The sequence below is a fragment of the Pygocentrus nattereri genome, chromosome 15 (genome assembly GCF_015220715.1).
Source record: "Pygocentrus nattereri isolate fPygNat1 chromosome 15, fPygNat1.pri, whole genome shotgun sequence".
NCBI classification, from domain to species: Eukaryota; Metazoa; Chordata; class Actinopteri; order Characiformes; family Serrasalmidae; genus Pygocentrus; species Pygocentrus nattereri.
The window spans coordinates 38,381,700-38,393,883 of NC_051225.1; the positions used below are offsets into that span (position 1 = coordinate 38,381,700).

The following is a 12,184-nucleotide window of genomic DNA, read 5'->3' on the forward strand; positions in this document are numbered from 1 at the left end:
ATTATGCCCATACACTTTACACTAGTGCTGAGTTTACATGTTGGTGTTTGGCAAACCAGATATGTTCCCAACTTCTTCCATTGACTGCAGTGGTCGAATAAAATGTTGGACCTTTTTTTGGGAGCCATGGATGCCGAATGTCTCATTACTGAAGTATTACGCAACAAAAAAATGTTCACGTTAAATAAACAGTTGACACTGCTAAAGCGCTCTAATGATAACCATCTATTTTCTGTTGTCACTACGGCAACGTTTGCATGGCTGCATACTGCCAATGGTGGCGTACCGCTGAGAGGCATGCTGATGCCGATATTTTTACACATGTCTGTTGCTACTGCTTCATAGGCATTAATGAAATGAAGAAATTTGAACTAAATCCATCTGGTTAACATTACTTAGAAACATAACATGTACGGAGGATTAAAATGTGGACAGTAGCCCAGCATCACCGAAACATTCCAATCTTCTGGAAGACGATATTTGACTTCGAAAAATTGACTTGGTCAAATCTTATATTTCTTTAAACAATTATCTACCAATACTGATATGATTCCAATATCACTGTGCATCCCTACATTATACATATATATCACATCATTGCTCTAACGGAAACAATACCCATCTTCTCTGATGGTTTGTCTTTCTATTGCAGGTTTTGGTGGACACAAAACAAGTCTATCCTGCTTTCAAGAATGCTAATTTCATCATTTCAAGCACAGGTGTGGAGATCGTTGTTGAGATACCAGAAATTCAGGTTCAAGTGACCTACACAGGCACCACGTTCAGCATTGACTTGCCCTTCTCAGTGTTCCACAATAACACTGTGGGTCTGTGTGGTGAGTAAAATTTCTCACATAGCTGGATTCCTCATACAACCGCTTAAAATGTCAAAATGTGTTTTGAAAAGCTTAATCTTTTAAAGGATTTAGAAACATTTTTGAGCTACTTTTGTCCCATTTCTGACTTAACTGGCTCATTTGGTTTCACAATAACTGGTTTTGCAATAACTATCCGAAGAGGTAGCCCTAAGATTCCCACCCGGTTCCTTCTATCTCGAGTAGTTATCATTCATTGTGATCCGGCTATCATGCAGTTTATGCACACTCAATGACTTCAGCTTGATTGACTGAAGTTGCCTGAAAATATTAAACCTCAAAAATGACTGGAAACTGAAGTAGCATATTTTCAAATATGTGATGTGATGTTTATGTGATGTTTGTAATTTAATTACATACAACCAACAATCCACTCCTACTCTTATCAGACTTATTAACCTTGTTATGAGTCATCACACTGCACCATGTTAATCCTTCAATCTTTTCTCAGGTACCTGCGATAACAGCACACACAATGACTGCCAGACACCGTCTGGTCAAACTGGGTCTTGCTCCCAAACGGCTCCTGACTGGCAGGTTCCTGGTGAGCACTGTGTATCTCCAACCACTCCCACTCCTGTTAGCACTACTAGTGTGCCTGAAATCTCGCCAACATCATGCAAGGCGTCTATCTGTGATCTCATCTACAGCAAGTAAGTATAAAAGATGATTTGTGTCAGCAAACGCATGCCAATGTCTCAACGTCAGTGTGACTGTGGCTGTTGCGTTTTACAGTGTATCTGATAATACCAGCAAAATGTTTGCCATTGTTGTGGCAGTGTTCTAAGAGACTGGCTGTTCTTTGTCTGTCACAGTGTGTTCGAAGAGTGCCGCAAAGCCATTCCTCCTGAGCCTTACGTAGATGGCTGCAAAATCGACGCGTGCACTACACAGGTCTCCGGCTGCACGAGCCTGCAGGCTTACGCATCCGCCTGTGCTAAGCAGGGCATCTGTGTGGAATGGAGGAACTACACCAATGGGGAATGCGGTGAGTGGACGCAGTGTGAAATGAGCAACCTTTTATGTCCTGAGGGTGGTCTACATGCCAAAAAATACCATATGAAAAACTATGTGTAACATGAATTCAGTATACAGTCACGTGCAGCCACGCCTGCACACCTTAAATTTAACGTATTGAAAAAATACAGAACATAAATGTGGCCTGTGCAACAATTATGGCACATTTTATATTTTATGTTTTTTGTTTTTATTTCAGTATGCTAAATAAATATACACTGTGCACTACATTTAGCAGAATAATGCCATATTTAAGTTCTGTATAGAAGAGACGTTAAGTTGCTTTCACTTAAAAAGCGTTTAACTTGACTGTAGATGATCCAGCTTTCGGATATGATTGTTTAATATTTGAAGAAATTTGCAGAAACTTAGTGTTGTGAAACCCACGAGATGCTGAGAAAAGCTCTAGTTTACTGTGATAACAATATACTATCATCACGTACCTCACTAGGTCTAATTACGTTGTAACAAGTTTAAGATGTCCTGCGATGATCAGATCATGATATAATAACCAAAACATATTAATGTAATTATATATTATACAATATTATTTTGATTATTTTATTATACAGTATTATATTATTATATATTGTGTAGCTGATGGTGATGGATCTGTCATTCGTCTTTCACAGAGGTCAAATGTCCTGCCAATAAGGTCTACAAAGCCTGCGGCCCAGCTGTGGCACCAACCTGCAATGCTCAGTAATGCCTTTTACATTTTTACATACACAAAAATAAAATAAACTCTATTTATTGTCATGGTTTTCCTTTTATTATAACTGTACCATTCAAAAAACCCAGGAAATATATATATATATATATATATATATATATATATATATATATATATATATATATATAATGAACCAACAACTTAGGCATACTCACATGGTCGTGTTATTGTGTTAGGTATAATGCGCAGTATCAGCACCTGATTGACAGCAACAGCACAGGCATGAAGGAGGGATGCTTCTGTGAGCCAGGCACCATCCAGTTCAGCACATCCTCTAATGTCTGCGTCACCTCCTGCGGTAAAACATCACCAGTCGCTCTGCAGCTTTGCAGAATCACTTAATGCTTTTTTTACAGCCTCTAGTGTTGAGCATGGTCTGAAGTATAAGAGCAGCCTGAGGATTTGAAGTATTAAACCCTTTTTATTGTTTTTCTCTTGCAGCTTGCACAGGCCCTGATGGTAATCCCAAAATGGTACATATACTTTCATCAAACTGATTATTTGTCGTAGTCTTACGCAGCGGTAAACATGTTTGAGCATATTTTCTGTATTCGTTCTTTAGGTTTTTCAGCAAGCTAATCAGTATTACAGCAGTTTAAATTACTGAGATATGCCGCAGTGCACTGGCTTCTTTTTATGTCCTGATGAATATTTTACTGGTCTTGCAGCCAAATGACACTTGGCAGAATGGCTGCCAGATGTGTGAGTGTGATGGCGACACTCTGAGTGTTCAGTGTAAGGCCATGACCTGCCCCACCACACCAACCCCCGTATGTAATGAGAATGGTGAAGTCATCGTCAATAAAACAGATGGATGCTGCCAGAGCTATGAATGCGGTGAGTGATTTGGAGCCACACTACTGAAAGATCTAATATGGCTTTTCAATTCTAGAAATTTTGAAGTTGACTCCATTTCCAATGATGGGAATTGATGGATTCCCCGAGTAGATTCCACGCAATAATCTCAACTTTTAAAACTAAGCCAGAGAGAAGGACTATCGAAACTAAAGAATGTAATAAAATCTGGCAAAAATAAGGGTATTAATTATATTTGAGTTTAGCAAGGAAATTTAGAAAGCTAAGTCTAGCTGCTGGAGCCTATTCCAGCGGTCATCGGGCAGAAGTTCAGGACACACCCTAGACAGATCGCCAGTCCATCGCAGGGCAGACAGACAGACGCAGACCATCACTCACACCCAGGGGCTATTCAGCATGTCCAATTGGCCTGACTGCATGTATTTGGACTGTGGGAGGAAACCGGAGAACCCAGAGGAAACACTCGTGAATACACACATACTAGGGGGCAGTGAGCAGCCCTATCCACAGTGCCTGGGGAGCAATTGGGGGTTAGGTGTCTCGCTCATCTGGGGATTGAACCGCCGCCCTTCCGGTCACGGGGCCAGTTCCCTAACCTCCAGCCCACGGCTGCCCCCTTAATTAGCTGTATTGCTAGCTAGCTATAGTTATCTTTATTGTCTGATATGCTGTGATATACCGCAGTGATTTGCCCTTACACTCACATAAATGTCTAAAATACACAGAATCATGTGTGGAAATAAGGAAAGTTTATATATTTCTTTGTCACGAGTGAAAATATGAGTGAAAACACGGCCTGTGGATGCTAGCATGAATGCTACTAGCATTAGCTTCATAGCTAGTTTAGGGAACAATGTAAAAATTCTAAAAGTAGGAATCGATACGTAAACGTACGTTTCCAGTTTACATTCTGGTGCTGGTACTGGTGATGTGACAGAGTTCGGGGACGTTATATTCCCCTGGAAGTGTAAAGAATTCCCCAAGTTGTTGTTCAGCTGGAAGTCTTAGCATACACAGAGGAGAACACCCTCCAGTACCGTGCGGTCCAACTGGTATAGAATTGAGCACCAAAAAAGATGAAACTGGAACCTTTAGTACTGGACCAAGGGCTTCTGGCCAGAGTTTTTGTGTTAGTCTCTTACAGTAACATTAAAGTTACCTATTATTCATTACCCCTTACAGAGTGCCATGTGAGCCAGTGCATCCAGCCGACGATGGCCTGCCGTCTGGGTTTCACGGTATCCGTGCAAACACCCGAAGGAGCCTGCTGTCCTGAGTACACCTGCAGTAAGTATGAACCTGTGCTTTAAACTGAACACAGGTGGGCACTAAATGAATAACTAACACGCTACATTATTTTTACAGAGCCTATGAATGTCTGTGTGGAAGGCACAACAGTGTATCAGGTAAGATGAAACTTGAAGATCAATGAGATTGTAATAGTTATAATAATACACATCATCTAAATAGTGACTTTCTCAAATTCAAGCTTCCACATAACTGAGTGTTTCAGAGGTAAACAGAGTGATTCAGGGAGGGTTCGGTGTGAAATGGTTCACATTTCTTTACAGGGGTCACCATGACTACAACACAGATATAGACGTTTTATTTACTATCCAAACCACCAGTGAGCCTACATGAGTCTTCTGAGTTTATGTGGAATGTTGATGATGGAAAAACATCATTCCCTGCACGTATCTCTCACCGTGAATGCATCTAAAAATGAATGATATCAGATTTTAGGGCAAAACCTCAAAACTATCAGGCAGTGAATTCATAACCATTTCATGTAGGAACTGTCTGTGAGGGAGATTTTAGAGGTGGATGTCTGGTTCCCATCACCACCACTGTGAACAGTTCTGACTCGGTAAATTTCTCTGGAGTGAAGCGTTTCACACCAAACCGCTCTGAGCCACTCTGTTTACATCTAAACCATTATGTAGATTTTAGAAAAATGGGTGGAGTTCCCCTTGAAAGAACACTGATCAACTGCATACTTTATTACAAAATGAGCGGCCCTGTGACCGGAAGGTCGCCGGTTCGATCCCCAGGGCCGACAGTCCATGACTGAGGTGTCCTTGAGCAAGACACCAAACCCCCAATTGCTCCCCAGGCGCTGCAGATTGGGCTGCCCACCGCTCCGGGCAAGTGTGCTCACTGCCCCCTGGTGTGTGTATTCACTAGTGTGTATGTGATGTTTCACTTCATGGATGGGTTAAATGCAGAGGTGGAATTTCCCCGTTTGTGGGATTTTTAAAAAGTATCACTTAATCTTAAACCTCAAAACGATGAAATATCATGACATATATACTGTGTATCGAAAATGTCTTCAAGTATTGCGAAGTTCTGTTTCTGCCATATCGTCCTCCTTTATAAGTTTGTTGAGCAGTTTAAAATCATTCTTTTATTCTCTCTAGCCGAACTCCCCCATGCCCAGTGATGACGTGTGCAAGAGCTGCATATGTGGCTCCACTGTGGATCCTTCAACCGAGCTGCTGACCCCAGTGTGCACGGCAATTGAGTGCAACCCTAACTGTGCAGCGGTAAGCCACTAATCAGACACGGCCAATTGGGTCAAGTGTAAAATCTAAACTTTTAATCATTTTCTGCTTCTCTCATCCTTCAGGGTTACGAGTACAAGCCTGTGGCCGGTCAGTGCTGTGGACAGTGTGTCAGGACCAGCTGCGTGATAATGATTAATAACGTCACCTACACCATCGCAGTGCGTTATTCTGCCTTCAATTATGCTTTTGATCTGTTCATTGGATTTTGGAATTTAAAGAGCCCATATCTTACATATCTTCCATTCCCTGAGACCCACTTCTGATGTGTGTGTGGTTTTATATCATAATCCATTTAGGGTTTAACCCATGTTAGGGTTAAACAGGCTGTTTTTGTTGCCATGCCTTTAAGACTGAGCTCTTTTCTGATTTCCTCTTCATAACTTCATTGTGAATGAACGGGGCTAATGTGCTTTAGGCTGAATACACAGATATACAGCAGTTTGGGCGCCCCGGTCAAATGGCATGTTTAACCATAAAATTTGTACCGTGTTTTGACACAGTTTACATTTTATATTTGATGTATTGTTTTAACAATAATAGGTAATAATATTTAAGTGTCCATAGAGGATGTGTTTGTTTATTTTCACTTCGAAATCAACAAAACATGTCATTTCACTGGGGCACACAGCTATATGTGAAAGATTTGATTATTTATAAACACCGAATTCAGCTGAGTTATATGGACTGGATGGACTGGAGAGTGTCAGTTCCATTTTGAAACATCAACAGTGTTCCTACACCACGTCAAACTCTTTTATTCCCAAAAAGCAAAGGCCCTTTAAAATATGCTAAAGACTAAGTTGGATTGTAGTAGTATTTCATAATGCACCCTTTAAAAAACCCTGAATCTGGATGCCTGTTTGTGCGCAGGTGAATGAAACTTGGTCCTCAACTCAGGATAAATGTGTCAAGTACACGTGTGAAAATATCAATGGGGAGCCAGTGACAGTAGAGACCAAGACCACCTGCCCTCCTTTCAACCCAGACGACTGCGTCCCCGTAAGTATCTGAACTTGAACAGGTCACGTTAGATACAGCACTGAGCAGAAAAAAGGTCCATTAAAAGACTCAATTCCATGCCTGGGCAGGTTGGCTACACCGCCTGGGCTAGACTGCCCACATTACATTCGGCTGCCTCTAAAACATAATGACACTGTAAGTCACTGTGAATAACAGGAGCGTCTGCCAAAGCATGTCAGTGTAAACATATTACCACAAATTACACTCTTACATAGGGACTGCATGACACACCCAAAAGCATTAAAGAACATGTTTACATTTTCATAAACAGCTTATGTCAGAATGCAGTGTTTTATGAAGTAAATAGGGATACACTGGGAAACACACACACACTGCCCCCTAGTGTGTATGTGGTGTTTCACTTCACGGATGGGTTAAATGCGGAGGTGGAATTTCCCCGTTGTGGGATCAAACAAGTATCACTTAACTTAATTTAACTTAACTTAACTTAACTTAAATAACACCATATTGACATGAAATTAAAGTGATCGGTATTTGTCTGTTATGTAGCTAATGGAATTTGTAAGGCAGAGAGTTGACCAAGAACGCTGTATACCGTTTATATAAAAGACGCCTTTAACCTAAAATATAAGGGAAAATATGTGAGGAAATTATGACTTTAGTTTGGGAACACACACACACACACACACACACACACACACACACACACACACACACACACATATATATATATATATATATATATACATACATATACGAAGCCTAATGTCAGACAATAACGTTCATTAAGTGATGTTCAGCTACTTACAGCAGTATTTTGTGCTCTTTTTTCATAGGGAACAGAGCAGACTGACGCTGATGGCTGCTGCTCAAGCTGTACGTGACTGCAATCTTAACGTTCTCTTTAATAACAGAAGACTGTACGGTGAAGCACTAACGTTTTCATCTTCACGTTTCCTCCAGGTACGCTGAAGAGCAATTGTAACGTGCAGAAGAACAGCACCGTCCTGGTTAATAACGGCTGCACCAGCACTACTGCGGTAGACTTGACGTCCTGTGAAGGAAGCTGCGGAACGTTCTCCATGTGAGCATGAAAATATAAACGGGCCAGTAACACCAACACACATAAGCCCTGCAGGTCATCTGTCATTCTGAACTGGGTAGAATTCCGATTTAAATCCGTTTACTAGTAAAAACGTGATGCTGCCCCACGCAAAACAAGAGTATATACTGTAATACGAAATACATCTAATATTTCTCATAATAAGGGCGGTTAGAATTTGAATAATCTTGAAACCTTCACTTCAGAGGTCCTCTAAATAGGAAGATCAGTTGGTTAGTGGTGGGAAATGTACATACAGCAAAGAATATTAGGAATATATATAGTAAAACATAAAAAAATGATTAGAGTAAATGCAGTGAAAATAAGCTAACACGTCCTCTACAGGGACACAATTAAGTATGACCTTTTTTTGCAAAATCTGTTGCATCGTTTACGTTAAATATAGGAAATAAACAGCAACCGAGCACTGAAATGTGCAGTAGTGTGTTCTCCATAGAGGATGGGTTCACTTATTATTATTATTAGGGTAGCCATGGGCTGGAGGTTACGGAGCCAGCCTCGAGCCAGCCTTGTGTCTTGAGCAAGACACCTAACCCCCAACTGCTCCCCGGGCTCTGTGTATAGGGCTGCCCACCGCTCCGGGCAAGTGTGCTCACTGCCCCCTAGTGTGTGTGTGTGTGCTCACTAGAGTGTATGTGGTGTTTCACTTCACGGATGGGGTAAATGCGGAGGTGGAATTTCCCTGTTGTGGGACTAATAAGAGTCTCTTAATCTTAGTCTTATACACGCCTAGACTATCTACAACACATGGAATTTGGACCACTGGTAGACCCAAATTTTTATTACACACTTCTATAATCCAAGAATAGCCCAGTCAGTTTTTGCCTGTAGTTACTAAACAATAAGCCTTAGTCTGTAATACGCCAGAGATTTTAAGGATTTTAAGGCTTTAATACAGCTGGACTGAGTTTCTTGTTCTTGTTTCCCTGCAGGTACTCAGCACAGTCCAGTTCTATGATGCACTCGTGCTCTTGCTGCCAGGAGCAGAGCACCAGCCAGAAAGAAGTGGAGCTGCTCTGCCCTGATGGGTCAAAGGTCAGCTACTCGTACGTCTACATCGAGTCCTGCGGCTGCCAGAAGATAGACTGTCCGTCCACCGGGAGACGCAGGAGGAGACGGTGAACTCTGAGCCCGCTAGAACATCTTTAAACAGCCAGAACGCTTGTTGACCTTCTGTTACAGACAGCATGATGCTAAACTTTAGCTTTCCTCTCTAATAGTGTGAACATTTCTCCTCTTATGTCTTATCCTGAAACCTGCATGCAAAAAAACCCCAAAAAAACTAACATTGTTATTATTATTATTATTGTGAGAAAGTGTTAAAGGCTTGTCAGGCATTCTTGATGAATCTGAGAAGGCTTTTGGTGTGATGTGTTTTAAAATGTGCATGTGAATAACTTCAGCTTCATCCTTGTCTCTTAGTTCTCAATAAACTGTTGCAATAAATAAAAATTGCCTTATTTTTTTTGCTTTCTACGTCCCAATACACACCGTCAAATCTTCTCACTTTTCAAAATGTTTTAAACGGAAATAATCCTGTTTTTTGTCGGTTTACAACATATATTTCCATATGAAAGCCTAATGAGGTGCATTTAGAGGTGACGATATCACATGTAAACATACTGTATGTGCCAATATTACTGACAGTGGGAGTAAAACCAAAGGCCATGCTCACTTCATTACTCAAAACATTTAGGTGTTAAAACTTCCTTTGGATCTGTGGGAGTTTCAATATGAGCTTTTGGAAATAGTTTGGAAAAAAATGGCAATGAAGCTGAGTGCTTTGTGAAAGATACACAATAATTCACTGTAATGATGTAGTGGAAGCAGAAAGTCAAAGGAAAATAAGTGAAAAAACTGGAGTTCAAAACTGATTAACAGCTACAGAGAAATGGGGCTCCTAACAACCACCTGGAAGACCTGATAGACACCAAAACTGCCCCCATCACATAAACAGCACTGAAAGCTTTGATCTCTGAGAGAGAGGAGAACATCAAGCTGCTTCAGATCTGAAAACATCCACAGGTGTTTCTGTCCATCCTTCCACTGTGAGAAGACCACTCAGCGCTGTGGGTCTGAAAGGACATGTAGCTGATCAAGAAGAACCTCACTGAGAAAAGGAGATGGACACATCAAACAAAGAAGCTGGACGATGGACTGACCGCCCCAGAGTCCAGACCTCAGCACCACTGAATGGGTTTGATTACTTCAGAAAATGATCAACCAGCTTCTGAGACTGAACTTTAGAGGTGTGTCTGCAGGTTCTTTGAGGAGCTGAAAGTGAGTCTCCTGAGAAGAAATGAAGCTGGAATGAAGGGAAAGAGTGACTCACTGAACATTGAACAAAATATTGCACTAAAATGATTTTAAAACCAGAATAACTAGTATTTAATGCACTGCAAAAAAAAGTGACTAATGGTTACCTAAAAAAATACAGCAACAAGTGAGACGTAGTATAATTGAATAAATTTTGTTTACCTAAACTTTGATTAAAATGCATTAAATAAGTGAACTAAATTTAAGCAAAAAAAAGTAAACGTTAATAAAAGCAAGTTAAAATTTGTTGTATTTAGTAATAATACGCCACATTATGAGTTAATGTAGCCTACAAATATTGAGTGAATACAAATTAATTTAACAAGGAAAATTTAGTAATATTTAATAGGTGTCTAAACAAAATGCTTTATATTTACTCAGTATCTGGTGAAAACTGGTTTATATTTACTACACATTACCAGAGCTGTGGTTGCCAGATCTTCACATTAAAATATATAGATGGAACAATTTAAGACATCACAGTCTACTTTTCTGCCAAGCATGAATTTCTCTGCTCAGAACTGTTATTTGTTTATGGTTAATTACTGTGGAAAAAGGCATATATTGTAAATCTGAATATAGTAAATTATTTTGAAAACAACATATACTATTAACATAACTACAGTCTATCAGTGATAAACACAGCACAACCGTATGACACATTACAGTATTTTAGTACAAAGTTCAACTGTACAGTAAATTACCGGCAGCTGTAGTTTAAAAAATATATACAGTACAACCCATAAGGAATTACAATTTGTTACCATAGATTTAACAGTCAACTGCCAAAGGAAACAACAAATAACATCCATTACAATCCAAGGTACAGACTATACTGATAAACTTCAGGAAGCTTTTCTTGCATGAGTCAATAAAATGTCCAGGATACTCACAAAGCTATGCTGAGATGATGAAATAAAAACAGTATGTGTCCATATATATATATATATATATATATATATATATATATATATATATATATATATATATATATAAAGGATAATCCACAGTGGATTTACTGAAGCACTGACTGTTCAAACCAGGAGTTGCAATCATGATTAATTTTCTATAAATGTAAGTGTTCAGCCCATGCCACCTGCTGCCAGCAGAGGGCGATGGCGGCAAGGTGGCGTGGCTCAATTAGACTAACTCGACGCACCTGGAAGCTTCCTTATATAAGGTGCCAGCAAACGCCAATGTGTGTCACACCTTTGTAGAGGGGTGACTGGTACGGTACTTAGTCTTCAGAAAGAAAAGAAACTGCCCCAAAACCAAAAGAGGGCTGAGAGAAGAAATTGCCCCCAATAAAGAAGAAGAGAGAAGAAGAGAGCTGGAAAAACCAAAAGAGAGTAAATGCCCCAAATTACTCACAAAAACAAAAATCAAAGCCGTACCAAAGGTGTTTGTGGAAAACAAGTGAAGGAAAGTCTGACTTACCGTCATAATTACGGTGGTAGTGTCTGTTTTCATTTTTGTTGGCTTCACCTTTCTACCTCCACCTTTTGTTTGAGCAGCAGTGCTTGATGACTCGGGTCCATTTCTTTGTCACTTGCAGTTTGTGAAGATGGATTCCTCATGACTGCATATAACATGAAGAAATAAGTGAGCAAAATGAGTAATAAATACTTACCATACAAAACATAAGGATAAAGAATCCTGAACAAACAGTAAACAGTATCAAAAATAAATCTACAAAGTAACAAGAAGAAACAAAGTACATGCAAAGCACTACAAGAGCAGGTTACTGTGAACAACATTG

General features: G+C 40.0%; 1 protein-coding gene across 1 annotated transcript in view; it reads left to right on the forward strand.

Moving 5' to 3' along the window:
* LOC108442168 (mucin-5B) overlaps window positions 1-9,555 on the forward strand; it is a 42,595-nt gene extending 33,040 nt beyond the window's left edge. Inside the window, exons 35-49 of the mRNA XM_037545455.1 lie at window positions 653-836; window positions 1,327-1,528; window positions 1,691-1,863; window positions 2,525-2,594; window positions 2,802-2,923; window positions 3,067-3,098; window positions 3,294-3,462; window positions 4,624-4,728; window positions 4,807-4,847; window positions 5,859-5,984; window positions 6,068-6,163; window positions 6,876-7,004; window positions 7,823-7,862; window positions 7,950-8,070; window positions 9,042-9,555. Of these exons, the coding sequence (XP_037401352.1) occupies window positions 653-836; window positions 1,327-1,528; window positions 1,691-1,863; window positions 2,525-2,594; window positions 2,802-2,923; window positions 3,067-3,098; window positions 3,294-3,462; window positions 4,624-4,728; window positions 4,807-4,847; window positions 5,859-5,984; window positions 6,068-6,163; window positions 6,876-7,004; window positions 7,823-7,862; window positions 7,950-8,070; window positions 9,042-9,231 (1,800 nt within the window). The 3' untranslated portion in view covers window positions 9,232-9,555. The remainder of the gene's footprint in view (window positions 1-652; window positions 837-1,326; window positions 1,529-1,690; window positions 1,864-2,524; window positions 2,595-2,801; window positions 2,924-3,066; window positions 3,099-3,293; window positions 3,463-4,623; window positions 4,729-4,806; window positions 4,848-5,858; window positions 5,985-6,067; window positions 6,164-6,875; window positions 7,005-7,822; window positions 7,863-7,949; window positions 8,071-9,041) is intronic.
* Window positions 9,556-12,184: the final 2,629 nt, after the last annotated feature.